The sequence below is a fragment of the Trifolium pratense genome, linkage group LG3 (genome assembly GCF_020283565.1).
Source record: "Trifolium pratense cultivar HEN17-A07 linkage group LG3, ARS_RC_1.1, whole genome shotgun sequence".
NCBI classification, from domain to species: Eukaryota; Viridiplantae; Streptophyta; class Magnoliopsida; order Fabales; family Fabaceae; genus Trifolium; species Trifolium pratense.
In genome coordinates this window covers 44714540-44736319 of record NC_060061.1, presented here as the reverse complement: position 1 = coordinate 44736319, position 21780 = coordinate 44714540, and the positions used below count along the sequence as shown (strand labels likewise).

The 21780-nt window shown below is 31.1% G+C and overlaps 2 protein-coding genes, 1 long non-coding RNA gene and 1 pseudogene across 10 annotated transcripts; 1 reads left to right on the top strand and 3 right to left on the bottom strand.

Annotated features, from left to right (window-relative positions):
- Positions 1 to 2821: 2821 nt before the first annotated feature.
- LOC123918876 (cytochrome P450 71D11-like) lies at positions 2822 to 4956 on the bottom strand. The gene is made up of 2 exons (XM_045971035.1): positions 3858 to 4956; positions 2822 to 3569 (listed from the first exon to the last, which is right to left on the bottom strand). The coding sequence occupies exons 1-2, from the start codon at positions 4767 to 4769 to the stop codon at positions 2940 to 2942; spliced, it is 1542 nt and encodes a 513-aa protein (XP_045826991.1). The 5' UTR covers positions 4770 to 4956; the 3' UTR covers positions 2822 to 2939.
- A 4800-nt stretch (positions 4957 to 9756) lies between these two features.
- Positions 9757 to 13762, bottom strand: LOC123918875. Of its 8 annotated transcripts, none has more exons than XR_006812964.1 (7): positions 13237 to 13762; positions 13017 to 13126; positions 12853 to 12924; positions 12320 to 12421; positions 11599 to 12148; positions 10492 to 10592; positions 9757 to 10091 (listed from the first exon to the last, which is right to left on the bottom strand). It is a non-coding gene; the product is annotated as an uncharacterized LOC123918875 (long non-coding RNA). The 8 variants fall into 8 exon arrangements; XR_006812961.1 differs by having other exon boundaries at positions 9758 to 10091; positions 10492 to 10702; XR_006812965.1 differs by lacking the exon at positions 9757 to 10091 and having other exon boundaries at positions 10362 to 10702; positions 11599 to 11670; positions 12072 to 12148.
- Positions 13763 to 14496: 734 nt separating this feature from the next.
- LOC123915196 ((-)-germacrene D synthase-like) lies at positions 14497 to 16174 on the top strand. Its single transcript, XM_045966340.1, has 4 exons — positions 14497 to 14523; positions 14650 to 14929; positions 15350 to 15722; positions 15814 to 16174. The coding sequence occupies exons 1-4, from the start codon at positions 14497 to 14499 to the stop codon at positions 16133 to 16135; spliced, it is 1002 nt and encodes a 333-aa protein (XP_045822296.1). The 3' UTR covers positions 16136 to 16174.
- A 2969-nt stretch (positions 16175 to 19143) lies between these two features.
- On the bottom strand, positions 19144 to 20893 carry LOC123918874 (annotated as a pseudogene).
- Positions 20894 to 21780: the final 887 nt, after the last annotated feature.

The following is a 21780-nucleotide window of genomic DNA, read 5'->3' as shown; positions in this document are numbered from 1 at the left end:
CCTCCGTCCTAAAATATAAGTAAAAGTGGGTCAAAAAAACTTGATGTATTTTGTTAAAGATTTGGAACAAATACATATACTTTTGTTGACCAACTTTTACTTATATTTTGAGACGGAGTGAGTATATATTTTCTCCGTCTTCAAACGTGATCCAATCCAATTGTTATTTAGGAGTCAAGATTCGATCACATAATTTTATCTAACGTGATCCAATCATGTTAATAAAAATCACACAACCATATTCAATTGTGCACCCATCACAAATTAAGTCTTCGTCTAGTGGAGAACAGTTGCCCAAAGTTTTTAACTTGGTTCGGTTCATAAATAGTCATAAAATTTCGGCACACAGATTAAAAAAATAAATTTCTGACATCAATCTTAATTAATTCGTTTCTCTAAAAGTTGTTTGACTTGTTGTGAGCAGTGTTTTAAAAACCGGACCGGACCGGCCGGTCGAACCGGTTGAACCGGAAACCGGAGGTAAACCGGTCTGGTCTGATTGTTGGACCGGACATGCTAATGAACCGGTGGAAACCGGAATGAACCGGTGAAAACCGGAAAAACCAGTGAACCGGCGGTTTTTTGAACCGGCCGGTTTATTTGCGGGCAGATTTTTTAAATTTTTTTTATGCTTTTTTTTTTACGTTTTTTTTTTCCTTTCTTTCTATTTTTTTTCTTTCTTTTGTACGCTTTTTTTTTTTTTTGTTACGGTAAACAACAAGCAGAACGGATGAAATTGTTTTGAAATGAAACAAATTTCACTTGATATCCAAAGCATAACAAGAAGTAACATTGGATAGGGCAAAACTAATAACAATAGAAAAGAAACAAATGCTTGCTCAAAATTATTAACCCATTTGAATATTCCAAGAAGAAAGTAACAATATCATCCCATGAACTGAAATCCATAGATCAATCACCGAAAAGGTCTAACCTTGGCTAACAAAATCAATATTAGGCATGTTTGAAAGAAGAAAAAAAAATCAGTAAGATGAAAGAAAGACAGAGAGAGAGAGAGAGAAAAGAAGAAAGAAAAGAAAGAACAAAGATCTGGCTAAATAGTGAGGAGAAAAGAATCAAAGAAAAGAGAAAAAAGAAAGAAAAAACGTAACAGATGGAGGAAGAGAGAAGATAGAGCGGCTGTGCAAGTAGGTTGTGTAATAGGAGTAATGAAATTTCAATTTTAGGGTTATAGCTTTTATTTGGGCTTTTGGGTCAACAAAACTAGGTAAATTAATAGCTCAAAATATTATAAAAAGACTACTTTTCTTTTTAACCAAATAAAAATAAATCAAGTATATTTGACATACAATTTTTTTTGGTAAGATATACAATTATTATTTATTCTTTTAAAACCTATAAACATAATTTATTTGTATATGACATTCTTTATATAAAAATTTATTTATTATTATTAGTGGTATATGTCCTTGTTTTATAGAATTTATGGCATTCTTTTTATGAAATTTTCAAATTTTCATATTTTTATACTTTTTTAAAGACCGAGTTATCTGATTCAACCGGTTTAATAACTATATAGTCTTATCATAGAGACCGGTTCATTCCATCGGTTTAATCCGGTTTAATCCGGTTTGTCATGCGGTTCGACCAGTGACCCGGTGGTTCGACCAATGAACCAGTGACCCAGTACCCTCGCCGGTTCGATGACCGGTCCGGTTTTTAAAACACTGGTTGTGAGTGTGTCTCACCATTTATTTGTATTTGTATTTATACATCTAATGCTAAGGAGGCCCTTGAATGCTATAGGATCTCTTTAGTAAAAAATAGCATATAGCTGATAAATTAATGCAAATAATATTTTCTCTTCATCCATTAGAAATAGAACACGACAGTTCATCAGAAAATGTTTTCTCTTCATCCCTATCAGAGGAGATTCAATGAGCCCATAATAAATTCTACAGTTAGAAGATCACATACCTGATAACCTTCAATCCATTACCTATAACAAACTCGGGTACGCTTCTGCTTATAATTATGTTTTATTTTTTGATGATTAACATGATTGATTCTAGGGTTTATGAATCAACTTTAATTCTAACAAGTGGTATTGCTAGATTTGTGACATGTTCTGATAAGTTCATGAGAAGATGAACTTATGAGAACATGTGGATGCATATTTTATGCTTTGAACTCAAACCAATACACTAGAACACATAGTATAAGATAATTGTTTCTTTTGTTAATTTGTTAAATGTTTTCTATCATCAAAGCAATGAACGATATATTGCTTTGAACACATATTATTTCAACAATCTCTTCATTTTTTAATGATGATAAATAATTGGAAAATGCTAAACAGTGCCCCCGGGGCACTAGTTAAGGATACAAATATAGAAGTTTTATCTCGTAAATTGTGCATTCAATATTTTAATGATGTGAAAATAAGGAAAATGTTAACATGTGCACCAAAGGCACATGTTAAGAAAGCAAAAGTGGAAATAATATATTGAAATATGTGCATTTAATTTCGTAAACATTAAATTTTTTTATAATAATAAATGCAATTTTCTATATTTAGAACCTTAACATGTGCCTTTTATGCACATGTTAACATGACCCAAAGTTATTTTCTCTCATCATTAACTTTATCATTTGTTTCCTTTTTTAGTATGCTTAACTAGTGCCTCAGGGGCACTGTTTAGCATGACCCTAAATAATTAATTAAAGGGAACAATTTCTTTTATTAAAAGTAAATTATCATATTGTATACTCCTCCCCTTGAGTACATGTTAATGCCAAAATATATTACGTACTGAAGTGAAAATATGTTTTTCACTATAGTGAGATGCAATGTAGATAAATTATAATTTTCACTTGAGTAAGATTGATTACTAAAAACTTCAACTTTCTTGTCATGTTATTGGTCATACATTGGATAATTGTCGTTACAAGAAAAAGAAGAAGAAGAAGAAACTTCACTATTCACTACTATACTCCAAAGAAGTATAACTGATTGGAATCAAGTACAAGTCATCCTTTCTTATAACAGATGCTCCAAACAGCTCAGTCATATCTAAATCATCACTTTTCATTCCATTAGGAAGTTTCCAATCAAAATGAAACAATAACAAAGCAAGAGTCAATTCCACATTTGCCATACCATAGTTTATACCCGGACAAATTCTCCTTCCAGCACCAAACGGAATGTACTCAAAATTAGTTCCTTTATAATCAACAGAACTATCAATAAACCTCTCAGGATAAAACCTCTCTGGCTCAGTCCAATATTTTGGATCGGTTCCAATCGCCCAAGCGTTGATTATTACCTTACTTTTGATTGGAATGTGATATCCATTAATCTCACAAGCTTGTCCACATTCCCTTGGAATTAAAAGAGGAACTGGAGGGTGAATTCTTAAAATCTCTTTGATAATTGCTTTTAAGTATTTTAATTCATCAATGCATGTTTCATCAATTTTTCCTGTTTTTTCGAATATCATTCTCACTTCAGTTTGTGCTTTCTTCAATACTCTTGGATTCTTCATCATCTCAGCCATTGTCCAGTTTATTGTAGTTGCTGCTGTGTCACTTCCACCTGTGAAGATATCCTTAAATAATGGAAAAAAAAAATATCAAGTTATAGCTCTTTTTGGATATACAATTTAATTTGTGCTTATGCTTATCATATAAGTGTTAAAGTATCAATTATTTTCATATAAGCTTTAAGCTATTTTCATTAGCTATTCTAAAGAGCTTGTGGAAGAAGGTGAAAAAAAATTATGAACATATCATAAACTATATCAGCGGATACGTTCAAATAAGTCAATTCATACAGACCCTACAGAAAAATAATTATTCACATGTATATGATTTTGGAAGAAAGTATATATGCTTACAAAGAGTATAGCCTTGATATTTCTTTTAGTTAATGAAAGTTCCTGATTGCAGCTGCAACCTTCTTCAAATTTCAAGAGAATATCAATCAAATCTTCCTCTCCTTCAACTAAACAATCTTTAGTTCTTGACTTTGTTTCTTTATGATCATCGATAATCATCTCAAGTATTCTATCAATAATTTGATGCACCTTCTCAAGCTTAGATCTCATTCCACTAAAGTTTTGAAGCCATTTTGCCGAAGGAAACAAGTCTCCAATATAGAAACCACTAGATAGCTGCATAACTTCTCTTACTTGCGCTATGAACTCATCTTGCTCAATGTATTTTTTTCCAAATACTGCCCTTGAAGTGATTGAAAACATCATTGATACAACTTGTTGAGAAAGATTAACTACTCTTCCTTCATCGGAAGCAATATTTTTGACGAGATTACTCATCTCTTGTTCCCTTATTGGCCGAAAAGATTGAACGCGTTTTATACTTAAAAGTTCAACGGTACAAATCTTTCGAAGTTGTCTCCAATATTCGCCATAAGGTGAAAAAACTATATCTGTTGATTCATAAAAGATTATCTCTGAGGTTAGTGTATGAGGCCTCGACGCAAATATAACATCATGTGTTTTCATTATTTCCTTAGCATGTTCTGCTGAGGAAACAACAACAACAAAGAGTTCACCAAGTTGAAGATGCATTAAAGGTCCATATTTTTTTGCTAAATCTCTTAATTTTCTATGTGGTGGAGAGCCAATAAGATTAGCTATGTTTCCTATGATAGGTAGCTTCCATGGTCCTGGGGGTATATTTGGAATTGAGTCAATTTTTTTGTTTTTCTTCTTTAGTTTTAGCGTTACAATGATTGAGATGAGGAAAATGAACAAAATGGTGAAAGGGTAAATTGTTTGAAGATCCATATGTTGATAATATATGAAGAGAGTAATTAAGTAATTGAACAAGTTTTTCTTTTTCTAGTTTAGTGGTGAAGAACATTAATTCTTTATACACATATATATAGAAACATTGTGGAATCTCTGGCTTCTCTGCAATTAGTGTTTTTCTCTAGTTCCTTTTGTTGCTTGTATTGTTTTTTGGAATCTTTGCAATTAGTATTTTTTTTTTTTTTATGTCGCAACAAATGCTACCTAATCGTTTCTTGTATTTTATAATGGAATATCCGGAATAATTAGTATTTTATTCATAAGTCATAGCTAGTGGTGACAATGTAAAACAAAAGTTTAAAGACCTATTTTTGAATTTTTTTAATGGCAATATATATATATATATATATATATATATATATAAATGAAGAAAACGACAATCGAGTTCAGTACAATAAAATAACAAAATAAAATCAAGGAGAGTATAAGAAATACTACTCAAATACAACAAAAGAGAGAAAAGGGAAAGGGAGGGAGAAAGCAAACAACAAAGCAAACCAAAAATACCAAAGGCAAGCCAACCAGAAGCATCCGCACACCACACTCCACCCGACCTATTTTTGAATCTATATATATTGCTGAAGTGGACTTTAAAATTTTTGCGGTATTTTAATTTCAATTTGAAGATGGGTCAATTATCTTAAATCATAAATTATTTTGTAATATCAATAAAATATTAATGCTATATATAACATTTACTATTTAATACTTTATTTTCTTTCGATATTGTTTTAATCTATACTTATATATAAAGAGGATACAAAAAATTTTGATGTAAATTTTTCATAATACCAATAATATTCTTGCTTTTTATTTTTTTTAGCAGCAAAAATCTCTTAATTTTTTTACATAATATCCTTGCTTTTTATAATAACATAAAATATTTTTTTTACATAAATTTATATAATAGACATAGACAGGCGTGAAACGCACCCTGTCCGGCCGCTAGTGTACAATAATATTGCTTAATTTGTTGAAATTGCTAAAATGATTTATAATTTGAGTTGGAGTTAGTAATAAAATAGCTATTTTGTTTCGGTTGGTTGAACAAATGGCAAAACCATTAAAAACTCATACACACAAATCGGAGGGATCGGGGATTGAACTTCGGTCATAATATCTGACACTAACAATTTCGACATTTCTGTCAGTTGAACTAGGATTTGTGAACATAAAATAGCTAATTTATTAAACATAATAAACAAAATAAAAGTCAATGCAAATAATTTATACAGTAAAAAAAAAAGAGCAAATTAATTCGTCACGTTAATTAATTAGTCAACTGCCCGTTGTCGTTTTGTGGATGTCTCCTTCTTTATCTCACAGTTGCCATTGCCTTTGACTTGTTGGTGTTTCTGGCTCATTTTCTCGCACCTTGATACCCTGGTTGTTTTCTTGGTAGGTTGAGATATGCAAATTTTACGGTTGGAATGTCTTGCATTGTATAGGTGTTTTTTTTTTTGCAAATATATTATTATTAATAACTATCACATCCACTCGTACGGTGCACGAGTTTAATTAGCCGTAAGATATATAATTATAAATTACGATATGATAATTGTAATAATATAAGGTATATGAAAATTTTTGAGTAACATTAAACGATAGTTCAACAATAATTTTGGATAAATATTCATACAAAGGAAGGTATATTGTGGAAGACTTTCTTATAGAACACATTCGAAGTCTTAGTCGTATCTTCGTTGTCATCGTCGATGATCAATATTTTTAATCCTTCTCTAGAAGTAACTCTTGAAATCACAACATACAGCTGAAAGAAATCATTAAAGGAAATTGTCTCTGTTGAAATTTAAAAGGAATTCTTACGTCAGATGGTGTCAGAGAAAATCTAGGTATGAAAACCTGATCACCAATATTACTTCCTAAAATAATTTTTCCTTAAAGAGCATGTTTTCTCAATCTTTTAATAATAAGTCTTGTTCCATTGCATAATCCTAATTTTTTATTCAAATTCCTTAATAGCATAACAGGAAATTCAACTTTAAGTCTCAACTTGTGATTTGGGAGTCCCGACGTAGAAATCGTGTTCAAAAATTCGGGAGTATGAACATCATCCACTGTTTGACCATCTACATTATGTGCGAGTGAAGTATCATAACTCAAATATGTTTTTTCTTCACCAGGAATTAAATCCAACATATAATAATTTATTGTGTCGACTATTGAATTTTTAGGAGCTAATAATGCTAGCAACACACTTTTTAACAAACACTCCAACACACTCTCTTTTATTGGTTGAAATTCACATGGGTCCCATAAAAAAATGTGGACCCATATAACTTTTATGGGACCCATATAAATTTTAACCAATAGAAGAGAGTGTGTTAGAGTATGTTTGTTAAAGAGTGTGTTGCTAGCACTCCTCGTAGCTCTATTTTGGAAACACGTTATATCGTTCACGTTTTGTAAAAGTCTGGGATATGTGCTTTCAACGATAGAATCAAGAGGATCTCCTGAATTTGGAATCAATAGATCTGATGGAATGTCAAGTTCTAAATCATCGTCGTTGTCATCTTCGATTTCTCCATCGCCAACACCCAAAACTCATTCAGAAAATAATCTTCTTTATCCGGAAATGTTAGGATACATTGTTAGCAAAAAAAAAACAAATGTGAATCAGTGATTTTTTTCGTAATTAATAATATAGTCACGTTGAGATATACCTGGAGTCAACTACTATTTGCATAAATATGACTTTGATATATATATTTGCAGTAATATGATCAATCATACTCCTCAACATGAAGAAACTTTTAAGTTTAGAAAAACATAAAAAAAGTATATTTTTCTTAGCATGTTTAGTTAAAAAAAAAGTAAATTTTAATTTCAATGATTTTTTTCTTTCCGTAAAAAAAAACTAAGAAAATGGTTAACATATTTAGTTAATTAGTAAAAAATATTGAATTAGGATAAAAAAATGTAAATTTTTTCAAAAAATAAATAAAACACTAAGAAAATGTATGAATTGATGATTTGCTAGATTTGTAATTATCAGTTTTAATTGTTTAAACTGTGCAATATAATTTGATGGTGTTTAATTGTTGTATGAAATTTTTCCTATGAAAATCAATGGTGCTTATCAATTATTGCACATAATTTTAAACACAATTGGTATACTTGTCATAGTGGTTGAAAAATTGCCTTGCATTGAAGGGTTGTTGTTCGAATCGTAGTCAAGATAAAATATTATTATTTTTTAATAAAAATTGCAAGATAAAAGTGGAGGAAAAATAAATTAGGTTTATGGTTTGCTTGTGTATACAAGCTTATAATATAAGAGATTACTAAGACCTGCAAAAGGGCTACAAAAAAAATGCGCTGTATATAAGCGGAACACAAATGAAAATATCAAAACAGACATTACTTAATAGAGGTCAACTTTTAATCTCATTCTTAGAAAGACACTCTTCAGCTTCCAGATTATTAAAGAAGACATCAACCGACCTATAGAGATGTCATTAGACGACACTAACTCTCGATCTCGAATCAAAAGTGATCGGCCAATCAGAATCCAAAAAACAGCTCTTTGAATCAAAAGTTGATGGGGCATCAGTAGAAAGAGAACCTGGGAAAATAAGTCTTGGTTCGCAGACCGCCTCCAAATAATCAACACTGACACGGTAGAGATCAACCAGATACAAAGAAACCTGCAAATCTCAACAGATTTGGAAACCATAGAGACTTATAAAAATCCTTCAAATCTCAACAGATTTGAAATATAGTCAAAGAATCAAGTATCGTAGAAAACAAATCACATGCGGCATCAATGTGTGCTTTTTGAAATAACCTCTAAAAAATAAACTATAAGTTTGTAAAATAAGATATAAACTCATGATGAAAATACTATTATCAAATAGATCTTTTAATTTATAAATTATAAGACATAAATTTTATAAACTAATTTATTATTTAGCCTGATCTTTTTGAAATTTTGTCCATGAGTATTAAATGCATTAAAATCCTTCATTAGGAAAAATACATAAATCTAGAGGGCTACTAAACCTAGTAGCTACTAATATGGGGAACACGCAAAGTATGGCTATAAAATTAAGAAAAACGTGTGAGGACGCAGGGACAGACCTATGTTAAGGCCAAGTGTGGCAATGGCATGGCCACACCAAAATTTTCAGTTTTTTTTAATATATATAATATATAGGTAAATATGTTTTTGTCCCCGTAAGTTTAATTCAGTTGATTGAAACATCGCATACGTGTATATTATTCATGAACTGGAGTTTCAACCCCAAACACTGCACTTATTCACCTTTAAGGTAAAATTTCTAACAACTAGACTACTAAACAAAAAAGAGTTAAATATATTTTTGGTCTATAAAATAGTAACATTTTAAATTTAGTGTTTACTTGTTTTTTATTAATTTTTTAATCCCTAAAAAATTATCATGTGCAGTCAATTTTGATCTATAGTGTTAAGAAAACTTGTATTTTTGAATGATTATTTTGTAGGTGTGTTTAAAAAAAAAAGTTCATCTAGAAAAAAAAAGAAAAGAACACAATATTGTTACTATTTTAGCCAGTTTAAAATTCAAAAAGGTCAGCGGCGGTTTGCGACGGTTCTGCAAGTGGTTAGCGGCGGTTTTGACCCGTCGCAAGAGTATGTTACGACAGTTGATAAAAGGTCGTGAATCCTAGCGTCGGTAGTACTATACAGCGACGGTTTAATGAACTGCCGCACAAACCGTCGCATTTTGTGTAGCGTCCATTTAAAACCGTGGCAACATTAGTTTAAACCGTCGCAAAATCGAAGGTGTTTGGTAATTTATATCACCCTTTTGCGGCAGTTTAGAACCGTCGCCAGTGTGTAAATATTGATTTACCGACGGTTTTAAACCGTCGCAACTCCTTTTTTTATTAAAAAAAATTATGTTTTTTTTTTAGCTTATAGCTTTCCTTTTTTTTTTTTTTTTTTTTAGTTTATAGCTTTTCCTGTTATTAAGATTGAACTTGATATGAAGGAACAAGAGGATACTAAGGCCTTGATTGGATAAACAACTTTATTTTTTTTTAAACAACTTAATTAAGCACTTATAGCATAAATAAGTGCTTATTTATAAACAATAATAAAACAAGTCAATTTGCCCCAAACCACTACATAAATCAAATCATCAAAACGTATTAATCATTAAGAAACTCCAATTCAAAAAATTTCTAAGCAATGACAAAATGGTTGAGTAGAGTTGGTGTTGACCGCTCTTACGCGGTGGAGTTGTTCAAAACTAGTAATGGCTGTGAAGTTTTGAAAAGTCGGTAATGACATCTCTGCAAAACTCCAAAAAGAGAAAAGTTAGAATAGAACAAATTATTTACACTCAAGATAATATATAGTCTAAAAAATGTCCTCTGTTGAGCCTGCACTCAAGATACATGTAAACTATCAAATTGAAGAACATATAATTTACACTGTATATAAATTATCAGCCCCATAAACATAAACATAAGAATACCTTGGATATGACATCCAAATTCATCATTACCGAAACAAAAATAGTAGTTAATTAATGCCAGCATGAAAACTTAGAATAGAACAAATTATATAAATGGATTGCAATGAATTAGAAACCAAAGATGTTACATGTAAGCATATGAATATTTCAAACCAAAAGAAGATACAATACTCGACACACATTCATGTGCAAAAATAGTTATGAGAAACAAAAACCTTGGTCAAGAGGAATGCATATTTCTCCTCAAAACCATTGGTTAGATGCTTTCCAACTGTCTTTTCGTTCAGGTGATTGTCCATGCTATTCACAAAGCCATCTTGAAACTCAAACACATGGATCAGTTACTACAATGTGTGGATAAGTGTAGCTAACATTATGAACAGGGTATCTATCAGAAAGGTGTTCTTAGTTCAAGCTTTTGTGAATCTGAACAAGAATAAGTAAAAGTACTAGATTGATAATATTAATATTAAACACAGTTGCATCTAGTAGAATTATTCTAAGTTGTTGAAAAAGGTCCTTAACATTCATTCACAATTCACTTTGCATTTCGACACTTTCACTTTCCAATCATTCTCATATAAAGATGTTATTCTCATTAGAGATTAGCCACCGAAGGAAATTAGTCAAACATGTTTGAGCATTTTGGTCATATTACTAATTTTCGTCAAAAGCTTATAGTAATGTCGGTTGATGTAATCATGTGTTAGTCTATGCTTGTTCTTAACATGAAGTTTCTTTTTTCTATTCAATGTTGGTTTTGGCTCATTCTAAAGCTACATCTTTATCAGAGAAATATCTAACTCTTATAAATTTCAAATACCAATCCTACGCATTTTAAGCCTAAGTATTTCAGATAATCCTATTTCTTCTAGCAGGAAGCAGTTTGCAATTTCTATTTCAAATAATCCTATCCTTTTTTCAAATTGGAAAAACTACATAATTAAACGGCAATAGTATTCTTCGATTACATCACATATTGATCATTTCATCATAGTAAAATCAAAACATTTAAGAAGTTTTGAGTTCATATTAGCTTTGTTCATATAAGAAGTTTGAAATACCTAATTCTTCATACTCAATCAAAACATACAAATCTACCAAAACACTCACATGAATAAATAATTGGAATGCCTAATTTGAATAATCAAAATATATACCTAATTACCAATTTATTAATCAGAAAGAACAAACATGTTCACAACCTGCCAAACCAGAAAACTTCGGTACTGTAAAACCAAAATGCAGCAAGCAAACCTTATTCATGATCAAGCCAGACTAATTAATAGCACAATAGCGTCAGGTAAAAAAGAGCAGCTTACCCAAAATGAAGCACTCCTTTCTCTGCATAAGTCATTGAATTCTTACGAGGTCCTATCTTTGTACTACCGCTGCTAAACTTAAGGAGTGAAATTAAAGTGAATGGAAGCTCAAAAGAAAGTATCATATGCAAAACAAAGAATCCTAGTTAGTGTTCATGTACTACAATTTAATGCAGCATGTGTGATTGCATATCCACTATTACTATTACTAATCCTTCAATGAGTACATAGACCAAGTATGACCAGCTATTGCAAATTTAGTTTCATTTCAGGGTGTGTGAGATATGATAAATCAGATGTTGCCAATTAGGAATTTGTGTCATATCCTAATTATTGGCAATGGTAATTAACATTTACAAAATTCACATTCATAAATTTTATCAGATGCTAATTATTGGCAAAAGTATAAATAATGGCATGTCATAGGATTAGGACTATTGTCTTCATGGTAGGAGCAGAGAGAGAAGTCAGACCTGTTTTGTGGTGACAATGTACATTGTACACTCTTGTGCTTGCAAATTTTAATGCATCAGTAACACCAGGATAGAATCTGGAGGTAAATCATCCACAAATTAACAATTTGAACTTTAAAATTCATAACAAGATATGTTTATTTAGTAAGAAGGTGCAGATTAGCATGTAGAGCTCAAGATACTTGTGTAAGAACAAAATCTTATTTTAATGTAAGATACTTGACATTATTTTGTACTAAATAGAGTACCATTGAAGAACAACAGTTCGTGTAAAACCGCAGGCCCAAGATGAGATATTGAAGAACAACAGTTCGTGTAAAACCGCAGGCCCAAGATGAGATCCTGTTACACTAGAGCAGTAAGTATATTCAGTCTTCAGTTGTTTCAAAAGCATAATTTAAAAATTCATAGCAGTAAATCTCTAGATCATGCAGGCTCATGAACAACTCAGTGTCCTAATAATCTAACATCTTAACATCCTCATCAAACTAACATACTTCAAAACAACACAAAAATGATCAAAACAAATGCAGAAGAGTCCAAAAGAAACAAATGTCAACTAATGTACCTGAGCTTATGAATCTCATTTGGTACAGACCCGGAAAATTAATTTTAAGCTCAAATAATGGTGTCAAGTAGTGATTGAGACTAATGAGAAATCACAAAGGAAAACCATTAATTTTCACTATTAATTAATAGGAACAAAACCCCTATCCATCAAAACACAAATACAAAACCAGAATTCAAAAACAAGCAAATAAGCTTTAATTTAGATGCAAACCTTTGTGTAAAGTTCGAGCTTTGATCTATGTCAAACAACACGATTCTTTATTCCACTACCTTCCTCCAAAATCTATAAAAGAAATGAATAAATGATATCATAGGTTAGTGAGATAGAACACTGATTTAAGAAACTAAGATGCAAAGAATTTAAGCCCTATTTACCGTGATATTGAAAAGCTCATTACAGTGTGAATTAATCATTTCATATTAGCTCTGTTCATATTAGTTTTGTCTCAACATTGCGGCCGTCGGAAAGTTTGAAATACCTAAGTCTTCATACTCAATCAAAACATACAACAAAGCAATAAATAAATTTTTCAAACACCAAATTCTTCATACTCAATCAAAACATATAACAAATGAATAAATAAATTTGATATACCTAATTACCAACGAAGAATTTGAAGGTTAAACGAGTGATGAACCGTGAACGATTCCAAATGAGATAACTGAAACTCAATTGAACAACTCTGAAGTTGAACGATGCTGAAATGAAGGATTTCTGAGAAACTGAATCGAAGCTTTGTTGAAACTAGGGTTGAACGATTTTGAAACTCAATTGAACAATTCAAGTTGAATGATGCTGAAATGAAGGATTTCTGAGAAATTGAATCGAAGCTTTGTTGAAATGAAACTAGGGTTGAACGATTCTGAAACTCGATTGAACAATTCTGAAATGAAGGATTTCTGAGAATGATTTATTGTTGAAGGATCGAACGATTTGTGAATGGAAGCCAAATTTGTGAGTGCAAAAAAAAAAAAGAGGGAACAAGGAAAGGGTAGCGGTAATATTCAGATATGACGACGACGGTTTAGAATGAACAGTCGCAAACTCATGAAAACAACATAGCGACGACGGTTTTAGTGAACCGCCCCTATCATTCTGTCGTTATTCACAAATTTTTTTGTAGTGAATATTTGATTTCTGGGTCATAATTTTGATTACTTTTATTTTAAAAAGTCATATTGAAATACATATCATGTCAAAAAATGATAATAAAAGAGAAGCATGAGTCTAATGTTAAATATAGCGAAGAGAATACTAAACTTTAACATTCGTTCTATCTCTAATTTTTTATTTTTTTTATTTTTATCCCAAAATTTTAGATCTTTTATAAAAGCAAAGTACAGTTCATGATATTTTACCGTTTGTTTCCTTGTAAAAACCAAAAACATCTATTAAATGAATTTTTTTTTCTTTTTTTAATAAAAATGAAGAGTAAAAATAACATAACATTTCAATATTTATTATTTCTTAATCTATGTGCGAAATTCTAAAATAACCAAAGATTTAACTTGAATTTAAAATTGTCATTTAAATCTTTTTATGCTAATAAATTTTGGTCACACCAAAAACAAATACTAGATCCGTCCATGTGAGGAAGTCATTAAAATATGGATGAAAATGGAAAACTTTCGTAGATGCCACACAAATTACAAAGAAGGGAAACGAAAACCATCAAATATGGGGCATGAATAGTTGAATTTGAGCCATATCTTTGTTGTTAAGATTTTGAGTTTAGAGGGAAGAGTATTTACAATGTGGTCTCCACTTCTAGGTCTGACAATGAATCGAACCAATTCGAACAAATTAAGTTCGAGACTTTGACAATTGATTCGTTGAACTTGGTTCATGAATCAAATGAGCCGAACTTATGCTAAAGATCAAGTTTGTTAACTAAATGAAAATATGAATGCAGGAACTTGATAAGAATATTAATGCAAGAAGAATGATATATATATCTCAAATCAAAATATTTGTATTAATTAAGTTATTCCCAAAATATGAATGCAGGAACTTGATAAGAATATTGCAGCACGAATTGATACATTAAAAGATGAAGTGAGAAAGATGCTTGTTTCAAAAACTGATAAACCATTGGCAAAAGTCAACTTAATTGATTCAATATGTCGTTTGGGTGTGAGCTATCACTTTGAACATGAAATTGATGATATTTTGCAAGATATTCACAAGTGCTATGTCGAAAATGGAGAAATAACTCTTGAAGACAACCTTTACTCTCTTGCTGTGCTATTTAGGGTGTTAAGGCAACAAGGATTTCATGTTTTCCCGAGTATATATCTATGCATACCTCAAACTTATTTAAATTTCTTTATTTCTATTTTTTTGGTTTTCACTACTAGTTTAATCTGGTTCGGGAGCCAGTTCTGACATCAAGTGGTTTCAGTCCCCTCCCGATCGCAGTTGCGGGGTTACTTCTCCTCTTACAACAACAAATAATTTATTAAAGTTCTTACGTAAGAAAAAAAATAGTGCTTACATAAGAAAAAGTTCTTACGTTTTTTGAAGGTTCTCCTAACCAATTTTCACTAAAAAAAAGTCTATACTTTGTTCATATCCTCGTAAATAAGTTTTTTCTTTGAAGATTCACATATATTTTTGAATGGCATGTTTTCATCTCGTCGTTATTTTTACTATTATTTATTTGAAGTTGTATATTCACTCTAATGGTTGTTTTTTATAAACACACTAGACGTGTTCAACAAATTCAAGGACAAACAAAGAAACTTCAATGAAAACCTTATCACGGATGTTGAGGGGATGTTAAGCTTGTATGAAGCATCACATATGATGATTCATGGAGAAGAAATTTTGGAAGAAGCATTGAGTTTTACTTCAACTCATCTCGAGTCCATTGCCACCGAATTAAGCCCTTTTCTTGCTACACAAGTCAAAAATAGCTTAAGGCAAGCTCTACACAAGAACTTGCCAAGGCTAGAGTCACGACGCTACATTTCAATCTATGAGCAAGATTCATCCCATGATGAAATTCTACTCACTTTAGCAAAATTGGATTTCAATTTTCTTCAAAGCCTATATCAAAAGGAATTTGGAAACATTTGCAAGTAAGTATTGCAAGTAAGAAAATATTAAAAGAAAAATTGTAAAGATTAATCCTTTGTATGCTAATTTTTATTTTTTATTTTATCTTTAAAGATGGTGGAAGGAGCTGGACTTGGCCAACAAACTACCTTATGCACGAGATAGGATTATTGAATGTAGCTTTTGGGTTTTGACTACATTTTTTGAGCCCAAATATTCTCAAGCAAGAAAAATCATGACTAAAACAATCAACCTATTATCGGTCATTGATGATACATATGATGCATATGGAACGATTGATGAACTAGAACTTTTTACCAAGGCAATTGAAAGGTTAACTAACACTTCACATGGAAGGAAACATATATTTACATCACCCTTATTTTTCCCTTGGCTTTCACTCTTACTATTTTTAGTAAATTTTAATAAAATGTGATATTTATTCTCCTTTGTCTAGACACATCTTGTTAAAAATGCTTCTTTTTCCCTTTTTTTAAAACTAACGTAACATTATAATATACTAACAATTTACTTATAAAAAAACCTATATTTTCCCTCAAAAATCTCAAGAAAAGAGTTAGGATTTCCTATATTTAAGCTATAAAGGACATGCATGATGAGACTTCGAGCTAACAAATATTCATATATTCGATCTCATAGTGAGGTAATTTAATTTGTATCTAATACACTGGACTGTCTAATTTAATTTAGGGATTAGTTTTGATATCAAGTGATTTCATCGCTCGATGTCATAGTTGATAGTAAGGTAATATTTTTCTAAAACAAATGTTGTGTTGCTATCACATAACACTCACAAGCATTTTTAAATACTTGACATATAACATGATTAGGAACATATAAGATAATCAAATAACATGATTAACAACTTGTAGACAAATATTTACCAAAACAAAAACAACTTGTAGACAAAATTTAAAGACGAAAATGACAAATCACGTGTTCCAAAAATTATTAAAGACAAAAATAATGAATCACACAACATGTTCCAAAAATTAGTAAAGACAAAATTTAAAATGGCATCTTGGCTTGATTATCAAAAATGTAAAAATCGCATCTTCAGTTTTGGAGTTTTCTAAGATAAAATTTTCTTGTCAAAAAGTATAATTTTATATTTCATAATTATAATTATGCGATCTTTTTTTTTAAAGTATAATTTTGAGTTCGCCAAATTACAAGTTTGTAATATCTAATATGGAACACAAAAAAGATCTCAAAGTTCTCCCCGCCCAATTTTTTTTTATTTTGTCCACTAACTTTTTTTCTCTTTTCTTGTTGTAAAAAAAAAAAATCTTTTCAACAAACTCGTTATTTATTAGGATGTAATGTAACAACAATATTTATATTTAAGCCACTACGTTTATCCTAATGGTGAGGGGTTTGGATAATATGCAGGATGTCTTAGGTTCGATCCTCTCTAGCTCTATTGTAACAAAAAACAAAACAATATTTATATTTAATGTTTTATTAATTAATTGTTGATTGATATTACTTAATTTACACTATTTTTTTTTTATAATTTAATTTACACTAATAATTCACTTGAAACCAACTTTATTTTATTTTCATCACCAGTATCCGGTCCACCGGACCTCCTATTCCGGTTCGGGGTCATTTCAGCCTCCTCCCAATCGTAGTTGTGGAGAAAATTTACAAATAAAAGCATCAAATGAAAATTTTGTTTGAACAGTTATTCTTAAAATGTTATTTTAGGTATTTGATTATTTTATTGAAACTTTTTTTGATATCAAAATTTCGAAAAATCATTTAATTTAGAAGTTATTTCAAATAGATTTTCGTAAAAATCATTTTTGAAATACAACTTTTTGAAAAAATTGTGATTTTGACTATGTTTTGATCTCCAATAATATGTGTTTATGTTATATGATGTTAAAATTAGTATTTCAATTTAGAAAAAAAATGAATATAAAAAAATTTGTAATATTTTGAAAACCAATTTTAGAAAATCTATTTAAAAAAATACAAAGAAAAAATCTATTTTTTTAAAGTTGAAATAAACAGAACCTATTTCTCTCCAAAACCCATCATCCAAGCATACTTGGTCCTATAAAATGGGAGATAGTACTTACAAATACTTTTGTCTGTATTCCTTCCTCTCTTGACTGACTATTCTACTAAGAAACTAAGTTATGCACCAATGTAACGATAATCCAATATCTCCAATATGACGCCAATTTGTGGTTCACAAAGCTGCTCTTGAGGTGTTCGATGAAATGCAGCAGTAAAATATATGTTTATCAGTAAGGGTAGTGTTTTATAAAAGGGTATTTGAAATGCTGCTAATTTATATTTGAATTATACCTATTGTGTATTCTTGTTTGAGAGGTTGATTAAAAATTGCTCATTTCTCTTTTGTCAGAACTGTTTTTCCATACATTGAGAAGCAATATTGCAAGATGGAAGAGAGCAGTGAGATGGTTTCGAGAAAACAAGTGAAACAAATTATGCATGAGATTGTTTGGCCTCCGGTGCTTCGGTGAGTCCTGATTTCTTTCATATACACTGCTAATGTTGAGATTTTTTATAATGTCAATCATAGTTACTTCAATCATATTGGTCGGATCGTGAAAAACGTTTGACTTCAATCATAGTTACTTCTAAAGTTACCACATGTGATTGGTTGTTATTCCCACACTTATAGTTATTTCTTGAGAAGCAACTTGAAGATCATGCAACACGTCATTTAGTTCAAACTTAGTGCTTTTCAGGTTACTCTCAAGGATAAAATAGTTACATGATTAGTCTATTTATTATTTGATGCCTTAAACCATAGATAGTGAAGGAATGAATTAAAGTTTGGGACATTTCAGTTATATTTCTCATAGTACCATGACATTGTTGATGCCTTTACAAAAAAGGCTGAGTGAAAAATCAATTATTTATAAATGACAGAGGTAAATTCACCACTTGTTAAAAAATTAAAGGACTTGTGCAATGCAAGGGTTTTTATTGAAAGGGAAGGGAGAGGTAAATTACAATCCCTTATATAGTAAGGCTTAAGGGTGCAGATATGTTTGCGAGTTATTGAAAATTTCAATCCCTTATGTATTATATACTGAATAACAATATTTTATTACATGTTCTCTGGAGAATTCATCTCAAAACAGAGACATATTACATACAACATTCACACTGTTACAGAGAAGAGTTTTACACAGGACAGATAATTGAGAGCTTGGTTCTCTCCCTCCCAATTAATCACTTAATAACTTCTAGACTACCAACTATGAATTCTCTTTTTCCTATTTATTCTTACAAACAACACACATAATTGACAACGATAATTAATTAGTAAAAATCATAACTGTAGCAATATTTAGTAAGAGGTCTAATAGTATCTTTTCGGCACCCTACTAAAAACATTACTAGTACACTGCCAAAGGTTTCATTTTCTTCTTGTGAAGCTCATGTGACATTCAAAGGATGATATACAACAGGAACCAAAAAAAGATCATCTTTTCTTCTCACTGCGACTCCAAATTCCTCTGTCATGTCCAACTTTTCACTTCTGATTCCACTTGGAAGCATCCAGTCAAAATGATACAACAACAACGCAAGGGCCAACTCAATATTTCTCAACCCAAATGAGCTCCCTGGGCATATTCTTCTTCCGGCACCAAAAGGAATGTACTCAAAATTACTCGCTTTATAGTCAATATCACTATCAATGAATCTCTCTGGATAAAATCTTTCTGGTTCAGTCCAGTAGTTTGGATCTCTTGCAATTGCCCAAGCATTGACTATCACCTTACTCTTAATCGGTATTTTATAACCATTTATCTCGCATGCTTGACCACATTCTCTTGGTAGCAAAAGAGGAGCTGGAGGGTGTAACCTCAGGGTTTCTTTGACAACCAATTTCAAATAATTGAGTTCGTTAATGTAATTTTCATCTACCCTTCCTTTCATTGAGAAAAGCCCTCTCACCTCAGCTTGTGCTTTCTTCATTATTTTTGGATCCCTTATCATTTCTACCATTGCCCAATCTATGGTGCTTGCTGATGTTTCACCTCCAGCACCAAAAATGTCCTGAAAAGTAGCTATCAATAAGGTCAAGCTAATTGAAGAGTATTTAAAGTGATACATAAAAAAGACAACTTGTAGATAACATCCAATGCTACAGAGTAGACAAATCATGTGGGAAATATTTCAAAGCTTCAAAGATTTTACAGTAGTAAACCAGTTTTTCTTCATAGATTTGGAAGATGTTAATACGCTTACCAGGATTATAGCCTTAATATTGTTTTTTGTTAAGGAAAAGTCCTTGCCACTACCATCCTCATAATTTAAGAGAACATCAACCAGATCTTCTACTTCACCTTGATCATGTTTGGCTTTAGTGTACTTTTCCTCTTTATGCTCATTGATGATGTTTTCAAGTATCTGATCAGTTTGTTTCTGAAACCCCTCAAGCTTAGGCCTCAAACCAGTAACATGCTGTAGCCATTTAGCTGAGGGAAACAAATCTCCCAAGTCAAAACCTGCTGCAACCTTTACTGATTCTTTTACCAATGTTATAAATTTTTCTTGGTCTTTGCATTTATTGCCAAAGGCTGCCCTCGAAACAATTGTGTATATTGAAGAAAGTATAGCTTCGGTGAGATTGATTTGCAATCCGTTCTGTGAAGCAATCCATTTGACAAGATTGCAAAACACTTCTTCTCTAATTGGTTGGTATGAGTTGACCCTTTTTAGGCTTAAAAGCTCCATTGTGCAAATTTTTCGTAGCTGTCTCCAATAATTACCATAAGGAGCAAAAGCTATATTTGTAGAATTGTAAGACAGTATTTCTGTAGCAAGGATTTTAGGCCTTGTTGCAAAGTGAATATCATGGGTTTTCATCACCTCCATGGCACACTCGGGTGATGAAATGACAATAGTCTAAACCTCTCCAAGTTGAAGATGCATTATGGGTCCATATTTTTTGGCCAGGTCTCTTAATTTCCGATGGGGTTGAGAGCTTAACAGATTGTGTATATTTCCTATAATGGGTAGCTTTGTAGGCCCTCGTGGTATGTTATAAGTTGAGTAACTTTTCTTCTTTCTTATCTTTTGTACCATAAGGGTTAAGAGGACAAAGGAGAGAATATATGTAAAATAGAGGACTAATGGAGCCATGGCAAAAAACATATTATGAGCCATATCCTACTAGCTAGTGTCTATATATATATATAATGTTTGTTTATATAATGTTTGTTCTAAGCAAAACATAATCCATAATGTAATATGATCAAAAGTGGGAAGATCATCAAGAAATAAGTCTAAATCAGTTGTTTTGTAAAATACGATTTGAAAAGTTAATACAAGAAAGAAGAAATTATAATAAAACATTTTTATTCAAATATGAAAATGCTTACAAGATATAGGATCTCTAGAATTCTTCAGATTGTTCTTCTTTGAGAATTTTTCGATGATCCTTAACATGAACTACGCTTCCTTTTATAGATGAGAAGGAAGCATCTAGACTTAATGTACTGACAGCTGTCAGTTACACCTAAATAATTACATATCGATAAAACATTAATACTAACTTTACATAATGGTCAAAAGTAGACAATAATATTGCTTGCCACGATACTAACTTTAACTAAAGTAAAGATTCCAATATAATCTTGTCGGCCATAATTCTAATAATGCTGTCTACTGCAATAATTGCTTAATCTTGAAGATCTATTATTCCAAAACAGTCATCTCCATTATTAGGGGCTGAACTTTGAGATGATCCAACAGAATCATTATCATTGTTAATATCTGATTCTGAAATAGCAGCTTGTAATTTCTTCAATAATTCTTTCCTGTTGGAAGAAGACGATAAATCAGCCAAAAATTTTGATTTTTCGGCCAGGAACTCACATTCTTTTTCAGTATCTAATCCTTTAACGAGATATTTGGGATGTTTAGAAAACCAGTTTTGTAAGACTTGATTTTTAATAAGATCTGGATTAAACTTATTCCACCATTTAACTTTATTGCATCTGATAATCCAAAAAATATTACTATCGGGCACTGATAATTCTTTTCTAAATGTCCAGGAAGTAATCC

What these genes read in the sequence shown, in the direction of transcription:
- LOC123918876 (XM_045971035.1), bottom strand. Translation starts at nt 4,769, where the DNA reads ATGGATCTTCAAACAATTTACCCTTTCACCATTTTGTTCATTTTCCTC. An exon ending in ATATCAAGGCTATACTCTTT is followed by an intron (nt 3,570 to 3,857) that starts GTAAGCATATAT and finishes CCATTATTTAAG; the next exon opens with GATATCTTCACAGGTGGAAG.
- LOC123915196 (XM_045966340.1), top strand. Translation starts at nt 14,497, where the DNA reads ATGAGCCGAACTTATGCTAAAGATCAA. An exon ending in AGGATTTCATGTTTTCCCGA is followed by an intron (nt 14,930 to 15,349) that starts GTATATATCTAT and finishes TAAACACACTAG; the next exon opens with ACGTGTTCAACAAATTCAAG. An exon ending in GAATTTGGAAACATTTGCAA is followed by an intron (nt 15,723 to 15,813) that starts GTAAGTATTGCA and finishes TTATCTTTAAAG; the next exon opens with ATGGTGGAAGGAGCTGGACT.